Raw genomic sequence first — 18,846 nt, forward strand, 5'->3', positions numbered from 1 at the left:
AACGCCTAGAGACCCCTCTTGTCGCCTTTACCGATATATAGTTAGTAGGAAAAGCTAGAGCCCCTAGAATTACGTATAAGGGAGGGATCGAGGATTAAAGGAAGCCCGGTAGATACTACCGGACGAATATAAGAACGGTTATACGAGAATAGCTAGAAACGAGTTAGGAACGGGTATAAATAGGATATATTAGTTAGTTATAGGATTAGGATTAGTTAAAAAGATCGGTAATAGCCATGGACGAGAAGGACGGGATTACGTTATATCGTATAGGATTGTTTCTTTATTTCTTACGGGAGCTACGCTTATTTTACCTATCCGTTATAGTTTCTATTTTCCGATTAATCCCTATTATTTCTTAGTAGCCCTAATGGACCTAGCTCGCTCTTAGTTAATTAGGGTTAATTAGGAATAGGTTAATTAAGTTAGTTTATAGGTTATAGCTCCGCTAGCCTAGTTATTCTTATTAATTAATCTTTCCTACCGTTTCCTATTAATCGTTAGTTAAACTGGCTTAGCTCCTAATTAGTAGCGATTAAATAGGTTCGGGATTAATCAGGTTTAGGATTAGGTATAGTTAGGCACGGTTATAGTTAGTTACCTACCCTACTACCTACTTATTACTATTATAATCGTTCCTAGTTAAAGACCTATTTCTTCCTAACTTATCCTATTAGCCTTTAATTAAACTAGCTAGCTTTTAGTTAATTAGGGTTAATCGGGATTAAGTTAATTAGGATTAATAGGAAACGAGAGCTACCGTACCTATTATTGTATTAGGAGTTTAATTGCTCCTTACGGATTAATTAAACTAGGGAGGCTATAGTAGTACGGTAGATCTAGGCTACGTAGCCTTTTCGATATATATTTATATAGGTCGCGTACTTATATTTTCATTAGTTAGACTTAGACCTATAGACATTACAGCCTATAGCTATTTACTCGTTTCTTACCATGCCTTTCTAGTCTTCCTCCTTTGCCTTTCTAGTCCTCCTTTCCTAGTTATCGTTTTTAGCTAGCCGATTAACCGATTATAGCTATTTATAGCTATAATCTTAGGTTAATCGGTACTAGGCTAGTTATTAGTAGTTAGGTAGCCCTTTTCGTGCCTTTATTATAGCGTACCTACGCTATTCCTATTTAGTAGCGACTACCTAGTAGCCCGAGCCGTAACCTTATTAGTCTTAGGAGTGACCTTTTGCGACCGTTTTTATAGTCATTAGGTTTAGGATACGACGATTAGGAGATTCCTTGTTTTTTAGTTAATTAGGAGCTATTTTCGTAGCTCTAGAGCCGTTTTCGTGGCTTTTAGATTAAGCCTTTTTAGGTTAGGCATTAGGATTAACGGGAGGGTAGATAACTATAGCGATTATCTCTTAATAACCACGCCTTCTTATTAGCTTTTAATTAGCTTACCTAAAAGCTCGTTCGCCGATTAATAGATCTATCCTATCCTTGTTTCTTAGTTATCTCTTTTAAAGGAGCTATACCCGTTTTTACCTGGTTTTGCCTCCGTCGTTTTTCAAGTACCTAGATAGCAGTTTTTTCCTTAGTTAATCTAACTAAGTTACCGCTACTACCCCTTTTTATAACCTCGCACGCGCTTAAAGGTATCCGTTCTTTACCGATTAATTTATTTTAATTATAAAAGGCTTACCGATAGATCCGATCGCCTTTGTTTATTCTTATTAACTAGTTACGGTACCTAGGGAGGTTTCTCCTCCTTAACCGATAGGTACTACGATGCCTTTAATTACCATACGAAGATACCGATAGACCTTATACCTACGCCATAAGCCTAATCGGGGACGTACCGATTAGGATTAAAGACCTATATAAACGATACCGCGATACGAGATAGATAAAATATTAAATAAGATAGCTTAGAAATAGCCATAAGAATAATAACGCCTAGAGACCCCTTTTATCGCCCTTACCGATATATGGTTGGTAGAAAGAGCTAGAGCCCCTAAAACTACGTATAGGGAAGGGATCGAGGGTTAAGGGAAGCCCGGTAGATGCTACCGGACGAATATAAGAACGGTTATACGAGAATAGCTAGAAACGAGTTAGGAACGGGTATGAATAGGATATATTAATTAGTTATAGGATTAAGATTAGTTAAAAGGATCGGTAATAGCTATAAACGAAAAGGACGGAATTACGTTATATCGTATGGGATTATTTCTTTGTTTCTTACGGGAGCTACGCTTATTTTACCTACCCGTTATAGTTCTTATTTTCCGATTAATCCCTATTATTTCTTAGTAGCCCTAATGGACCTAGCTCGCTCTTAGTTAATTAAGGTTAATTAAGAATAGGTTAATTAGGTTAGTTTATAGGTTATAGCTCCGCTAGCTTAGTTATTCTTATTAATTAATCTTTCCTGCCGTTTCCTGTTAATCGTTAGTTAAACTGGCTTAGCTCCTAGTTAGTAGCGATTAAATAAGTTCGGGATTGATTAGGTTTAGGATTAGGTATAGTTAGGCACGGTTGTAGTTAGTTACCTACCCTACCACCTACTTATTACTATTACAATCGTTCCCAGTTAAAGATCTATTTCTTCCTAACTTATCCTATTAGCCTTTAATTAAACTAGCTAGCTTTTAGTTAATTAGGGTTAATCGGAATTAGGTTAATTAGGATTAATAGGAAACGAAAGCTACCGTACCTATTATTATGTTAAGAGTTTAATTATTCCTTACGGATTAATTAAACTAGGGAGGCTATAGTAGTGCGGTAGATCTAGGCTACGTAGCCTTTTCGATATATATTTATATAGGTCGCGTACTTATATTTTCATTAGCTAGACTTAGACCTATAGACATCACAGCCTACAGCCATTTATTCGTTTCTTACCATGCCTTTCTAGTCTTCCTCCTTTGCCTTTCTAGTCCTCCTTTCCCAGCTACCGTTTTCAGCTGGCCGATTAACCGATTACAGTTATTTATAGCTGTGATCTTGGGTTAATCGGCACTGGGCCAGTTGTTGGCAGTTGGGTAGCCCTTTTCGTGCCTCCATTACAGCGTACCTACGCTGCTCCTGTTTAGTACTTAGCCCTAACTTTAAGGGTAAATAATAATTAATCGTAGTAATTTATCGAGCCTATCGTAACGTTCCCTAACTATAGTACGCCTTATTCGAATCCTTTATCCGATTTAAGGATATAGCTAGTAAATTCCGTGCCTTAATTAATACCTACGAAAATCTAAAGGGGATACGCTAATTTATAGTAGATAACGACGACGATAGCGACGAACCTAGTTAATATTACGTCGACCGTAAGTACTACCGTAACGATAGGGGGAGTAAGTATTACGATAACGCTAAAGAAAAAGGGCGGCTCGGGTAATAACGAACGTAGAAAAGGAGATGCTAGGTATATAAAAAGAAAGGGTACTAGTTTACTAAGTACTCGGAAAAGAAAAGAAAGGAAGTAAAGAAGCGGTAAAAGGCTAATAAGGATAAGCCTAAGGGTAATTACGCGACTTTCCTAGCTAATTACGAAGGAATTAAGGATATAAAGGAAATCTCGGAAACGAAACGGAAAGGCGAACCCGATACGAACTAATTATCCGACGGCGAGTAATAATATATAATAACCGCTTACCTATTTAACTAAGTATTTTAATACCGAGTTATTTATTAATAACCTTACGATAGTAATACGACTTTAGATACGACCTTTACCCTTAATCGATATATAAGGAATAGCTTCTAGGGTATTATACCGGATACGGATATAGTAAGAATATCTACTACTAGAAAGGAATAATATTTAGCTCTCGCCCGGAAATATTTTAAATAATAATTCGAGATTAATAATATCCGAGCGGGAGAAGTAAATATCCGATTTAGAAACGAATTACTTATTAAATCCCTAGGAACCGTATCGGTTAATACCTTATTCGGACGTATCGAATTCTATATTATAAGTACGGATATTCCGTTCTTTATATTACTTAGAAATATAAACCGATTAAGAGTATACCTTAATAACGTTATTAATTAATTAATTTCGAAAGATAATACGACGATCCTAGTTATACGTAAATAAAGGTATCCTTAGTTCTAGCTTTTCGATAAAGCTTACTACGCCGTAGCCTACTTTACGGAAATAGAACTACGACGTATCCATACCCGTTTCGGATACTTATTAATTAATAAGCTATACGACCTATTTAATAAGGCCGGATACGACGTCGAGATAAAGGACCTTAAGGTAATTAATAAGTTCTATTATTATTACTAGGTTAAAGGAATATTACTATAAAGGTTTAGATTTACCCTAAGGGATTTAAATATAGATTTTAACTACGAAATAATTATTAATATTATATATTTAGACGGATAACCGGTACTTTACGTAATCGATACGGTAATTAGCTTCTAGGCGGTAAGGTTTATAAAAAACGTCTCCGTTAGAGAAACGTAGGAAGCTCTTAAATAATATTAAATCGATACGTACCTAAGATTTCCTAACGTTATTACTTACGATACCGGTATAAACTTCGATAGCGCCGAATTCCGTAACGAAGTATAACTCGTAGGAATCGTTTATAAGTAAGTATTAGTAAAGGCATATTAGTTTATCGGAAAGGTCGAATATTACTACGGCTTAATCCGTAGGGCATACGAGATCCTTTCGGAAGAGATTATAGGATTAAAACTAACGCGTTTATAGATAGTAGTTAAGGCCGTTAACGATACGGCGAACCTAAATAGCCTAGTCCTTACGTTATTTATCTTCGGGGTATATCTTAAGATTAATATAAACTCGTTACCTATATCGTTATAAATATAAAGAACCTAAGTAGTTTAAAAGGTAATAGTAGAAGTTAAAAAGATTAAGGTATAAAGGTTTATCCGGGACGCCCTTAATACGCATAATGGATTAAATACCTTAAGGACTTTCCCGGGGCTATTAATACTAAGTAACGAAGTCCTCGTCTTCCGAGAAAAAGGGGGATAGAAAGGACCTTATAAGGTTATCGTTATTACGAATAAAGACGTAATAATTACGTTATTAAAAGGAACGTTTATCTTTAGGAGCTCCTACGTTAAACCATATAACTAACCTAAGGTAGAGTAGATACCGACTAAGGAGCTCTAGGTCGAACTCCTACGCCGTACGATTAATCCGAAGGATTACGAAGTAATCCCGGAAGAGGAACTTAATATAACGAACGTTAGCTCCTTATTCGTTAGTATAAAGGAAAAGAACGACTATGCTCTAGTATTAAGACTACGGGCTACGGGTAAGATCGTTATACCTAGCAAGCCCTATGAAGCGTCCGACCTAAAGGAATTAAACGCGCTTTTCGATAAAGGTATTTTCTAACCCGAAATATACGACGATACGATCTATCGAAAAGCTACTATCTTTAAGTTACGTATGGTTCGAGAGGTTAAAGGTAAGAATACCCTAACGCTATACGAGAAGTTTCGATTAGTAGTTTAAGGTTATGAAAACCGCGAGAAGGAGTCCATTATAACTTACGCGCTTATTATATAAAGGGTAAGCTAACGTCTAATACTAGCGCTAGTTCCGATACTTTAATAATAATAATACGATATAAAAATAATAATCCGGGATATTACGATGGCATATATATAATTAAAAACTCTAATATAACGAATAATTTTTATACGACTACTATCCGAATTAAAAAATAAATATCCCGAGGGAACGCTATTACGCGTTATTAAGCCATTATATAAACTCGCGGAAATAGGTACGTATTAATTCGAAACCTATTCGAAGTATTATTAACGAGAATTAAAAATGGAACCATCGGCGTTCGACCTATACCTATTAATTACGAGTACTAACTAACCTTTTAAAGTTATAAGTCTTTAGATAAATAATACCCTAAATATCGGTATAAAGGAGTTTCTCGAATAGGAAGATAAGGCGCTAGTAAAAGTAGGAATTAAAGCGAAGCCCTAGAGGACCTTCGAATTAGGAATAACCGAGGACTTTAACGGGTTACGTATTAGGATCTACGTTAAAAGTAGTAGGCTTATTATAACTTAGAAGGGATAAGTTAAGAAACTAAAGCTACTAGATCCTAGAGTAACTAATATAGCCAAAAGGTTCGTGGAATAACGCGTAAGAGGAGCGTATATCTCCTCGATTTACTAACCTAAAGTAGCCTTCGATTACTTTACGGCCGCTTAATACGTTAATCCCGGGACTAAGGAGGCGAAGGCTCTTAATACGAGGATTAAGTAATAAGTTATTAATAAAGACCGAGGACTTAGCTACGTTACCCTAAACCTATATAACCTTCGCCTATACGTCTTTATCGATAGCTTATTTATTAATAATACCGATATAAGTTCGTAAATTAGCTACCTTATTATCCTAGGTAATAAAGAACCTACTACATAGGATAACGAAATTAAGGTCGTTAGTAACGTTATTTATTAGTCCTCGATTAAGTATAAGAAAGTTACCCGTAGCGTACTCGCTAGTAAGATTTACGGAATAGTTTAGGGATACGACGTTAGCTACGTTATTTATCGTACGGTTAATACCATTCTAAAACGCCTAGTACTACCTTAGGTACCCTTAGTATTATATACCGACTCCTTATCGCTATATTAGTACCTAGTTTAAATAAATAATACTAACGAAAAACGATTAATAATCGACCTAATGGCCTTACGGTAGTCGTATGAAAATCGGGAAATTAATAATATTAGGTAGATCTATGGAAGCTATAACCCGGCCGATGCTATAACGAAGGTATCGTTAAATAAAGCCATAAGAACGTTAGTAGAAGAGAATTATATTAACCTAAGATTAAAGGGATAAGTAAAACGTAAGTAAGTTAAGTATAAGTAAATTAACGTAAGTTCGTAATTATTAATTATTAATTACGAAAAGAAAATATAGTAAATAATGGCTTATTTAGCGATTAAGGATAACGCAGGTACCTTCGTACTTACGTAGCATATAAGAGATAGTCTCCTTACCTCTTCTTAGATAGGTACTCCTAAGCTAAATATCATAATATATATCGTCTTACCCTAAGATTTCATACTTATCTTTATTTACTTTACTTTACTTACGTACGTACCTACCAACAATGATACTATTTTTTAATAAAGTAAATTATCATTATTAAATAAAAATATTTTATAATTTAATTAAATTTTATATTATTTAATTAGAATCTATATAATGTAGTAATAATTGTTATATAATAAGCAATAAAACTGAAATGAAAAAGGTTAAAAAATAAAAAAGGAAAGGTGGAATATATAGAAACCCGAAATGAAGTTACGTTTCCTATCCTATTACGTAATGTAATCGTCTGGTAGAATTACCTACCTGTGTCTGTGGACGAGGAGACCCCGTACATGCGCCTTAGTGGAGATAAGATATTCTGCAATCCCTTCAATATAGGTACACTCTTTCACCCGCCACCCTAGGATCAAAAGTATCAAGCAACATACGGCATAAGTTCTGCCTTTCGATGATCGTGTTTGGCATGCAATTAGGTTCGTAAGATCGGGGCGATCTTAAGCCAGACTCAAGTCGCCTTACAGACATAGGATGAAGGCAGCACCCATCGAACCTATTTAGAAACAGGGCTTAGATGCGCGCACGTTCTAGGACCCGATATCGAACAACATCCACGACCCAATCAGTCTTGAGGGGTGCGTATGCATGATATGGACGGAAGGAAAGCTGCATCGAGACACGCTTGCCAGACCTGCTGTACCTGATATATTCTCGCCCCTTCGAATATCTATATCGGAGCCGCGTATATTAAAACCAGCCGACCAAGTTTATACATTTATCAGATGGGCCCATCCATGTGCAACCTAAGCACATTTCGTGATGGGCCATCGGAGACATGGAAGTATGGTGCCGCGAATCAACGGGCCATGATCGCGGGGGCTTACTAGGTATATGGCCGAAGCCCACCTACTTGGGGAAATACGCGCTTGGACGTCTGTGTGCTAGGTATGTATTGCCTATGGAAAAAGGCCCAGATAGCCTGGCAGCTTGTGCGGTCCGCCCCTGTTAACATTAGGGTCCCTACAGCTGACCTATTACCCAGCCTCAGGGGGTTCGTTTCTCCGGAAGCCTAGCTCTATCTGAGGCTAGTTGACATTTCATAGTGCCTACATGGGTGAGGAACGGAAACGAGAGCGCAGTGCTTGGCCCTTGAGAGATTTCTCGACAAATGCCCCGAGACGACGAGCAGCTCGGTGCAAGTCTTACTCCGCAACTCGGCCATGTGATGGTGTCTTCCATTAGAGCGAACCCCACCGATCCTTCGTTGTGGGGTAGCTCGTCCGAAGCAAGGATCATGATTCTTTGGTATGCCCGAGTGCTGCCAGGGGGGACCTTATTGGACAAGCAAAATGCCAGCGGGCCACGCATATCTTGGAGACTACAAATGCTCTTGGGATGCTTGTTTTCATTAGACTCGGTATTTTCACGCCTAAATTATCCCACCAGCCCAATGTCGCTAGCACAGATCGACCGCCGCCAATTCCCATCCAACACCTTAGGTGACGTCTATCTCTTCGCCAGTGTCCTATTGAGCAAAGCTGTTTTCCCTCCTGCTATCAAGAAGGAGAGGCAACTACACAAGATCCCGTAGTGTCTTGTGTTTGACGGGTTGGCCGTTCCCAGATACGAATCGATTCGGTCCGGCAGGACCCACGATGCGGCTGAAGCCCCTACGACACGAGACCTTCCGGCATATTGGCGCAATATAACAAACAAGGAAACTCGATCTCATCTATAGCACCAACATCGGGTGAAGTTATAAGGCTACGAGAACCCGACTGTGCGGGGAATCTGCCGATCCGCGTAGATTTATAAGTACGCGCATGCAGAGAGCGCCCCCAACCGATAGAGCAGGTGTCGTCAGCTCAACCGGGCTCGATCCCGTTAATCACGGTACAGATATATATATTAGGTACAAGTGCAGCTGAAGAAGGGGGCCTTGAGAGTCTCTCAGCTGGTAAAACTTGGTTATGGCTCCCTAGCATATACACACGGCCCATACAGACCGCAACCCGTGAACTTACAACGAGCACTAGGTACCTCCGCCCCCAGGCTTCCAGACTTCAACCCGGATACTGCGGTAGCACCCTGACCTGTCTTTGTCTAGGTATATTTCGGCGCGAACCCTCGTGGCCTCGCCCCTGTCTTTCCTCATTGAGCACACCACCGCCACGCCGGTTCAGCTCAGCCAGCGTATGCTATGCTCACTTCCCATCGAGGTTTGCATCGGCTCTTTCACTTCCACGCTCGCTTGAGCTTGAAGGGATTGGGCGCTTTCTTCGAACTACCTACCTGCTTGCTCTCTCCCGCGTGTTACTTGCAAGCAACCCATAGCAAGCTACACGTACAATTCCCATTACAGCATTCGCTAGCACCTTTTTGCCCCCATCAGGACTCATATCCTATAGAAAGCGCTCCGATTCGATGAATGGTCTCGAGCCTCTATGTGATACACCACCTACCCTGCGAGATCAAAGAGCGTCTTGCCGGATCAGCCCTTACTGACCATCACCCCTTGCTTATCGGAGGGATTCCTCGATTCTCCCCCCCCTCCGTCCCTCAATGACAGCAGCGATACTCCCTGGGCTTGCATATCGCGTCATGTCATGTTAGGTAGCAGTTTTACATCACACGCCGAGAGAGGAAAGTCCCCTTGTCCGCATTTAATGATCCGCAGATCCTTCTCCCCATCCACCTTACTCCCCCAACCCCTCTTCCAACCTGTTTCCCTACTGCCCTCCCTCGAATTGCCAGTTTACCCCAGACTTACAAACCGTAAATCCCCACCCGACGTCGTAGCCTAGGCCCATACCCATATCAGTGGGTTTCTATACATTTCTATATATATATATATATATAAACGACACCGAGCTTGTCAACTCGTTTGCCCACGCACCTCCGGACCCGTACCACAACTTGCGTATGTCGATGTAATTTTCCGAACCCAGCATGCACTGATACGTCCCCACAACCTCCTTTTTACTTGTTGACTCGCATCCGACCGTTTTCTCCATTCGATCCCGATACCTTTATGCCGTCCCCCAGCTAAGGGTTCTTTTCAACCTGTTGTGGTCGCGTAGACAAGGCCGACTGTGCAGACTCTCGCGGGCCCGAGTTCGAGCAACAAGGGGTCCAGCGAGGCACACCTAACACTACCCAGTATCCTTGTTCAGTCACACACCCGGCATCTTTCCCGCGCCGGAACCAGTCATCAGCAAGCAGGTGAAGCTAAGAGCTCGAGATACCTCTTCACGGTGGCACACGAGGCCCGGGAGAGAGTAGCCATGGCCGACCCCGAGAAGAACTTCGCCTCTCATGATTCTCAGGATGAAGACACCATCGGCACCATCCAAGGTGTACTACCCGACCCTGACGCCCACCTCAGCCAAGAGGAGAAAGACAAGATCGTAAGCAGAGGATAGGTCCCGCTCCGGCATCTCGTAAGCATGGCTGACCTCGGCGTTAGGACCGTAAACTGGTCTGGAAACTCGATTGGATACTAATACCTTGGGTACGCTATCCCGCACATTCCCATACAAGAGGGCGAGGGGGAGACGACGGGAGGAGGAGAGCGAGACGGTGGGAAGGGGAACCTATGTGTGTGCCGTACGTAGCCGAGACCTGTCCGCTAACCGTTGCCCCCCCTCGACGTCGTGCGTACGTATAGCTATGCATCCTGTACCTGCTCGCCTTCCTGGACCGGACCAACATCGGCAACGCCAAGGTGGCGCACCTCACCGACGACCTGCAGCTGAGCCTGCCGCACGAGTACAACGCGACGCTCACCATCTTCTTCGTCTCGTACTCGGTGTTCGAGCCGCTGACCAACGTCCTGCTCAAGAGGCTGCGCCCGTCCATCTTCATCCCCATCATCATGTAAGACTCGGCTCCGCCCGTTTCCTTATTTTTTGCGAGCCTTGCAGTTGGGCCTATCGGCTCAAGAATGGTGGGAGCGGTAATTGTCGTGGCTCTTCAATGGGAGACGGAGGGAGAGTGAGAGAACTTGCTTGTTAACGCCACGCCCCGTCACGCGCGCGGCTATCAACAGGATACTATGGGGCGCTTCCATGACCGGCATGGGCTTCGTCCACAACTACTCTGGCCTCCTCGCTGCGCGCTGGTTTCTCGGCCTCACTGAGGCCGGTCTGTTCCCCGGGGTCAACTACTACCTCTCGTGCTGGTATAAGCGCTCCGAATTCGGCGTCCGAGCTGTACGTAAACGCTTCCCCTTTCGTGCTCTTCTTTCTCGTTTCTCCTTCTCTTACATCGCGTTCTCCGGCTCATCCCAAACCTAGGCGATCTTTTTCTCAGCTGCTGCCGTCTCGGGCTCCTTCGGTGGCCTCCTCGCGGCCGCGATCGAGCAGATGAACGGGGTCGGGGGTCGTCCGGGCTGGTCGTGGATCTTCATCCTCGAGGGCCTGCTAACCGTCATCTTCGGCGTCGCGTCGTTCTGGATGGTGCACGACTTTCCGGACCAGGCGCGCTTCCTGTCGGAAGACGACCGGGCCCGCGTCGTGCGACGGCTCAAGACGGACCAGCAGTCGTCGGCCGAGCACGAAGAGTGGAAGATCAGCTACCTCATCGCCGGTCTTAAGGACTGGAAGATGTGGCTCGGCATGGCCATCTACATGGGCTGCGACATGCCGCTCTACGCCTTCTCGCTCTTCCTACCCAGCATTATCCAAGAGCTCGGGTGGGGGACGAGCACGGTGCGGGCGCAGCTCCTGAGCGTGCCCCCTTACGCTGCCGCCGCCGTTCTGACCGTCGCCATCGGGTTCATCGCCGACCGGACGCGGCAGCGGGGCTTATGCAACATCTTTGTCAGCCTGGTGGGCGTGGTAGGGTTCCTGATGCTGCTGGCATCGACCGACCCACGGGTCAAGTACGCGGGCACGTTCCTGGGCGCGCTGGGCATCTACCCGTGCATCTCCAACACGATCAGCTGGATGGCGAACAACATCGAGGGCGTATATAAGCGCGGAGTAGTGCTCGGTTTTGTCATCGGCTGGGGCAACCTCAACGGCATCGTCAGCTCGAATATATACTTCAACCCACCGCGCTACCTCGAGGGCCACGGCGTTCTGGTCGCTTATATGACCGTCTTCCTCTTCGGGGGGAGCTTGCTCATGACCGTCCTCCTGCGCGTCGAGAACCGCCGCCGTCGCGAGGGCAAGCGCGACTACCGCGTCGAAGGCAAGTCCGCGGCCGAGATCGAGGCCCTCGGCGACAACAGGCCCGACTTCATCTACACCATCTGATCAGCCTTAGAGGGCGATGGGGAAGGCGGCGGGCTTAGAGAGCCGCCAATAAGCGAATACGTATTTGTTACCTAGATGTATAAGCGACTAGCCACGTGTGTAAAAGGTCCTATACGGGGACGATGTTGGGCTGGTCTGTAACCCGAGCGGGAAGATGATCAACACAAGCAGGGACAAGGTGTGCAGATTCAGCGCGAGGGAATGCACCCCGCAAAGCAGGATAGACCCGAGGGATACTCATTATGTACCTAATGAATGATCAGTTTCTCTTCGTTGCCAGCGATGCGTAGGAATCTGAATTTCGGCGATTTTAACATTTATTTTTAATGAATGAATATTAAGAAATAACACGTTGTAAAAATAATAAGTTTAAAGTATTTGGTTTTACTCATAAATATTTATAAATCTATTTGGTATGTTTTCAACAAATTCTGCAACAGCGTCTAGAGTTGTTAGTTGAATAATATAGTACATATTCAAAATAGAGTTATTTATTTTCATTTCAATTTATTCAAGAAAGGGTAAGGCAAGTAAAAAAAACTAAAGGCTAGGTAGCACTGTTACACTTACCAAGACGAAATGAAGGTACGGACATTATATGACCGGTGTGGACTGTTATCAGAAAAGGAGAGATACTCAGCATATAGTATCTCCTACTAGGGACAGTAGGTGATATACATTGAATCACTCCGCTATACTCCTCTCAGTCTAAGTAATGTCTCCTCCGGCAAGGTTGTATTATACAAAGTAATAATACAAGTACCTACTGAAGAGGAACAGCGCGGGGACACTGTCTAGGAACCGAGACTGAACGACCCCCTACTCCATGAGCCGGTTTTAACGCTCGGCCGTGGTTGTTATAATCATTTCATATAAGACATCGGGCCATCTGGCGGATACGGGAAGCGTTTATTATCGCCGTCTGCACAATCCCGCCGCTTCGAACAAGTTGAGTCTGTGCCCGAGACCTATGAGGCCTCGGGAGGAGGGGACCCTAGTATACAGATCCCGTAACAGCCAAGTCTAGTTGGTTCAGCACGTCTGGAGTCGGCGGCACTGCGCCTGGGTGCAGCGCGCTGAGATATGGCCGGATCGCGGCGATTGGGTCGAGGATGCAGGATGCGTCCTGTGGTGTAGCAAACAGAAGCCCACGGCCTCGATCACCCGGCGTCAACTAAACGAGCGAGTGAGGGAGCGGGTGAGCAGGTGGCCGCGCCAGTCGGTACGTCGTGCTAACCTCATAGAAAAGGGTGGTAAATATATCTGCGTCAAAGGAGCACACACATGCGTGTAATGATGTGGCAATATATTACCAGGTCATATCATATCGGGCCCTTGTTCTCGTGCCAGTGTTTCTGTCTCTGTTATAGACAGCGAGACAAGTTGAAATTCGTTAAACTGACGCTTACTAGGTACCATTAAGGCAGGCGACTGGGACCTAAACGGCCGGTTGCCAACTAAAGGTTACCCTGGGTATAACGAGCAGTCGAGACTCTCGTTACTACCTAGGTAGAGATTCCCTAATCGATAATACCTGGAGCTTCACGTGGAAGAGTGCCACTTAGAACTATGACATGACGAGCATAACACGCACGGCAAATATGGCGGACGAGGAAGAGGAGGCAATTCTGGCTTCTACAGTACAAATTACATAGGTATTTCTGTGTAGCGATCACTTGAGCTTACCGACAGCTATATGGCAGTGATAGACCTAGGTAAGTAGACCCATCTCCTACTAGTATCACTAGCTATGATAGGAGCAAGCCTTTGGAGCTGCAGGAGTTGACCAGGCCTCCCACCCGTATTCAAGCCGTCCCAGTTCTAAGCGATGTAAGAATCTAGTTAGGCTAATAACCTTGAAAAATCCCCCCAAACGTCCAACTACACGTTCACGACCGTGTGTATTTCTTTCCTGAACCCACCCAATCTAACAGACGGGAAACGCTGGAGTTTTTTTTGGCTTCCACCCGTCTTCATGCAACCGTCTATAGCCTACGAGGGAAGGATCGCGATGTCTGTTGGTGCACCGTATACTCCAACTCCCGGCAGGCGGGATCTGGTAGTATCAAGTAAGCAACAAATGCTACAGCTCCAGCTGTAAATAAATGTCGTCCGCGTCCGCAGTATCCGGAGGGAGACGGTAGGCGGCATGGAAGCCTACCGCCTCCCCTCCTTGTCGCCTCGGTCTAATACTACCTTAGGTACGCGAGGAGCACCACTATCCCCTCTTATGACCCCCAGCCTGTAAGCCATCCACGGATCCGTATGTAGACAACGCTTACAAACGCTCCCGAAGGCCGTAGGTCTCCCGATCTTACCCCAGAACTACATTTTCGGGTGTGATGTACATACGCACAAGCTTTCTACCCGCCCAAGGTAAGGTAGTGATCCAGCAACCACCCGGTCAGGGTACCCCGGCCCCCCGTTTACATCCAAACACTACTTCGTGTCTTATTATGCTCGCATACCATTTCCTTGCTGTGCCGCGGTAGAGAAACGAATCGGCTAGCACCTGCTTGAGACATAATGAATAGATCCTTAGGAACTGCCAACATTCAGACGAGCTCTAGGATTCCCGTGCCGGGTAACCAACACACACAATATAGCCATCTCCACCCACTACCCGAGTCCTAATTACGTGCAATGCCAACGTAGGTTGACCAAAGTCACCGTCTTCGCGGCATCCGCTACCTACCTAGAGAGGCATGTAGCCAAGGCTGACGAGATGCATTCCGATATGCACTCACCCGGCTAACAACGACCCCCCTGATCTCGAGATACCCCGTCCCGATATCTTGAGTTCGTATATACTCCCTTATCGGCGTGCAGATGGTATAACTCGAGGGCCTATATATGCTTGATAGTCACGCGAAGATCACGGGTATCTGCGTCTCCGCCCTCCTCATTCGAGCCGACTTCTCCTTCAACCTCGATGTCCGCGCTACCACATCCGACCTTGCAGTCGCTCCTTAATCCCATCCCGCCCTACGTCCGAAGCCAACATGTTTCCCAGCCTGGCCTATTTCCTCCCTTGTCGCCACCTGCATCTCCATCTACATTTTAACCCCTTTTGTCACTGACCGCCCTCTGCTCTGCATCCCCTAATTCCCCAGACGCAAACCTACTCAGCACACCTACGATACATATCTAGCCAACAACATCACCCCTTCCTCTCTTTAGTCAGATTCACTCTCTAGCGTCTCAACCTTAACCGTCTAACGTTTCCCATCGCCAAAGACCCGTGTAATCGCAGCGTCTACACCACGGCAGCTGGATAGCGCTGGCAACCCCTATTCGCCGCGGCGGTATGTTAACCTAGTTGAGAGCGTCCCGCTATCTGTTCCAACAGGTTTTATATTCGGCGCTGGGCTCGTACGAATAGGAGCGCCGCCTTTGACACATGTTAGATCCCGTTGCCGAAAGAAAAATTAATCACATGTGTGTCGTCCTTGTTGCGACCATCGGTATTCCTAAACGCGGTGGAGAATTCCGATGGCCGTGATGGACGGACGAGGGATCAGCAACCCCATCATAGCTGGCCAGGCGGCCCTTCGCCCAAGAGTGCTAACGCAGCAAAACATCGACACCATCGTGATATTCGAGAGGCTCGGCGCCGCCCTGTCTGCCTCGGGGATCCTCCTCATCTTCGTCGCGTACGCGGCCTTCAAACGGCTCCGCACCGTACCGAACACCTTCATCGTCTTCGCTTCGGTCGCGAACCTGGGAGCCAGTATCGCCTGCCTGATAGGGTACTCGGGAGTGGTTGCCGGATCAACTAGTCCCCTGTGCCAGGCCCAGGCCTTCCTGTTTGAGCTGTGCGTTGTTCCCTCCTCTTAACCTCTATTGCAATGATGTTCCCTAAATAAGGAGGCGGTGAGAGGAAGAACTCGACTAATAATACCCCGAGTCAAGGTTTATGCAGTCAGATCCGTGGTGGTCCTTGGCTATGGCCGTCAATGTGTACATGGTTTTCTTCTTCTCCGCGAATCCTAAGAGCTTCCTGCGCTACTGGTGGGTATACTGCTGTGTCTGCTACGGGATCCCTTTCATTCCCGCGTTATGGCTACTTTTTGTTCAGACCAGCGACGGAAATCATATATATGGTAACGCCACTGTAAGTCTAGCGGCGGCCCCTTGCTTCCTCCTCCTCTTCCCTCTCTCCAGTCCACGCGGGCGGGATCTCGGCGGGTGGGACACCTCTTGAGTTTTCGGGCGTCTATACCGGTTGCGCTTACTCACCAATGTCGACGGCAGATATGGTGCTGGATCGGCGAGGACTCGTCCAACCTGCGCATCTACACGTACTACCTTCCCATCTGGGTCTGCATCATCCTTTCGAGTTGCATCTACGTCGCCGTCGGCTATCACGTCTTCAAGCAGCGTAACCAGCTGCGCAACCTATCCCTGAGCAACCCGACGCACGATCCGCCGCCAGCCCGCGACTCAGGGGATAAGGTGAGCTAAGGCCCACTCTCCCTCCCTCCCCCTTTTACCGCCCTCGAAGCGAGAGCGGAGCTAAACAAGACCAACTAACCACTGATACCCAACGACAGGATCTCTTCACCAACGCAGCCGTCATGGGTAGAATCAACCGGGAGGTAGTCCAGGTGACGACGGTGAACTCGTCAACGACCGCGTACGCGGGCGAGGGGAGCGTCAGCGGGTCGTGCTCCTCGTCCTCGTCCTCGTCGTCCTCGACGGGGGCGCCGGGAGCAGCGCCCGCGAGCTGGTTCGACGGGCCGGCGAGCGACAAGGAGCGGCGGGCGCGCTGCGCGTCGGCCTCGTCGCGGTGCCGCTGCGGCGGCGACGGCGCGGGGTCGCCGGCCCCGGCCCCGCCGTGCCCCTACTACCGCTACCAGACGACGGTGACGCGCATCACGGCGGACCCGGCGCCGCGGCGGCCGGGGGCCTGGGCCCGCGGGCGCGCGGCGTGCCGGCGGCTGCGCGCGCGCCTGCACCACGTCGACCCCGTCAAGCTGGCGTACCTGCGCACGTCGTTCGTCTTCGCCATCAGCGTGTTCGTCACCTGGACGCCGAGCAGCGTGAACCGGGTGCACGACCTGGCGTCGGCGGCGAGCGGCGGAGGAGGAGGAGAACCAGGCGGGAGCGGCGGCGCCAACTTCGCGCTCAACCTCGCCAGCGCCGTCGTGCTCCCGCTCCAGGGCGTCTGGAACGCCGTCATCTTCTTCTCGACGGGCTGGGCCGCGCTGCGCCAGGAGGCCCGCGCCCGCGCCGACGAGTGCCGCGGCATCCCCCGCGGCCAGCGCGCCGCCGCCGCCGCCCGCCGCGAGCGCGAGCTCGAGCTCGAGATCGAGAGGCGCCGCGCCGCCGCCGCCGACGACGCCCGTGCTGCCGACGAAGCCGCCGCCGAGCCCGCCTGCCCGGGCGCCCCGCCCCGCGACGACGCCGCCAGCGAGCCCGGCGCCTCCTCCAGCACGGCCCGCGGCACGGTGAGAGTCCTGCGCGGCGGATCGCTAAGTAGCCTGTGACGCTCGTGACGGTGACGCTCGTGACGAACTATTCAGGATCTGGCGTGGCCAGGGGGGCGCGCTCTCGTGTGTCAATGAAGGGTGAGCTCTAGCGGTGTACACATTAGGCGGGTTACGTACCTAGGCGTGCGAGGTGTTTCCATTGTCTTTCGCTGTTCGATACGGGACGGTTTAAGCAATTATTATCACCATAGCAAAGGCGGCAGGCAATATCTAGGGGCTACACTATGCCACTAAGAGGCTGCTGGTGATATGTCTACTCGCCAGCGGCGCTGATGACAGTTCTATAAGAGTTGGCCTGCCGCTTAGTATCACACGCACGCCTCGGTAAAGGTTCTAATAGTACTTAGAACACCCACCGAGCGCGAATAGCATCGTTAAACGCTACGAGTTGATGTGGTGTTCTACGCCAATAGCCTCAAGAAGCGGCACGTTCTTAAGAAAATCAGCAGCATACGGAAAGACAGTCCAAAAGAAGGAAATCATTACCTACGAAAAGGAGTTACCAGCATGAGCATCTTGGCAAAGAGGCGAAAAAGAAGACTACCTATCTTTTTAATTTGAATAATACCCCCTCCTGAATAACTAGTTCTGCGTAGAAGACTCAGACATCGAGAAACCCGTTTGAAACGGATACATTAGTGGAACGAGTTCTTAAGCGATGGATACGTAATAACAAGACCTAGCCGCCGAGACAAGTGCGCAAAATCATAATGTGTTTATTGGTTTGATTTTGCCTATATGTAATACATGTCCCTCAGCACCTGATTCAGCGTCCTGTGGTGTCCTGTGGGAGGATCAAGTTTCAAAGCGAGGCCGCGGTAATCCTGTAGATCTATGATATAATATGTATTTGATATGCGTGGGTGTAGGCTTAGAAGGGCTGGTCCGATTGCTACGTGACAACCTAATTATTAACTTGTTGTCATCCCATGTGGTCGCTGTGAGGTTATGCAGCAGTCGTAAATTGAGAGTGTGAAATGGGAAATCTGCCATCATAAGCCTATATATGTAAGCTGGAGAGTATATTAGTCCATGTTTAACGCAACCTATAATATATATACTT

General features: G+C 47.0%; 2 protein-coding genes across 2 annotated transcripts; both read left to right on the forward strand.

Moving 5' to 3' along the window:
• The first annotated feature begins 10,152 nt into the window (after nt 1-10,152).
• On the forward strand, nt 10,153-12,411 carry GGS23DRAFT_313905 (MFS general substrate transporter). Its single transcript, XM_051512814.1, has 5 exons — nt 10,153-10,440; nt 10,500-10,544; nt 10,701-10,909; nt 11,082-11,244; nt 11,329-12,411. The coding sequence occupies exons 1-5, from the start codon at nt 10,318-10,320 to the stop codon at nt 12,289-12,291; spliced, it is 1,503 nt and encodes a 500-aa protein (XP_051368287.1). The 5' UTR covers nt 10,153-10,317; the 3' UTR covers nt 12,292-12,411.
• Nucleotides 12,412-15,577: 3,166 nt separating this feature from the next.
• On the forward strand, nt 15,578-18,366 carry GGS23DRAFT_615980 (uncharacterized protein). The gene is made up of 4 exons (XM_051520751.1): nt 15,578-16,106; nt 16,204-16,405; nt 16,546-16,746; nt 16,845-18,366. The coding sequence occupies exons 1-4, from the start codon at nt 15,784-15,786 to the stop codon at nt 17,778-17,780; spliced, it is 1,662 nt and encodes a 553-aa protein (XP_051368288.1). The 5' UTR covers nt 15,578-15,783; the 3' UTR covers nt 17,781-18,366.
• Nucleotides 18,367-18,846: the final 480 nt, after the last annotated feature.

Source organism: Durotheca rogersii (genome assembly GCF_024521655.1).
Source record: "Durotheca rogersii strain YMJ 92031201 chromosome Unknown GGS23scaffold_31, whole genome shotgun sequence".
Taxonomy (NCBI): domain Eukaryota; kingdom Fungi; phylum Ascomycota; class Sordariomycetes; order Xylariales; family Xylariaceae; genus Durotheca; species Durotheca rogersii.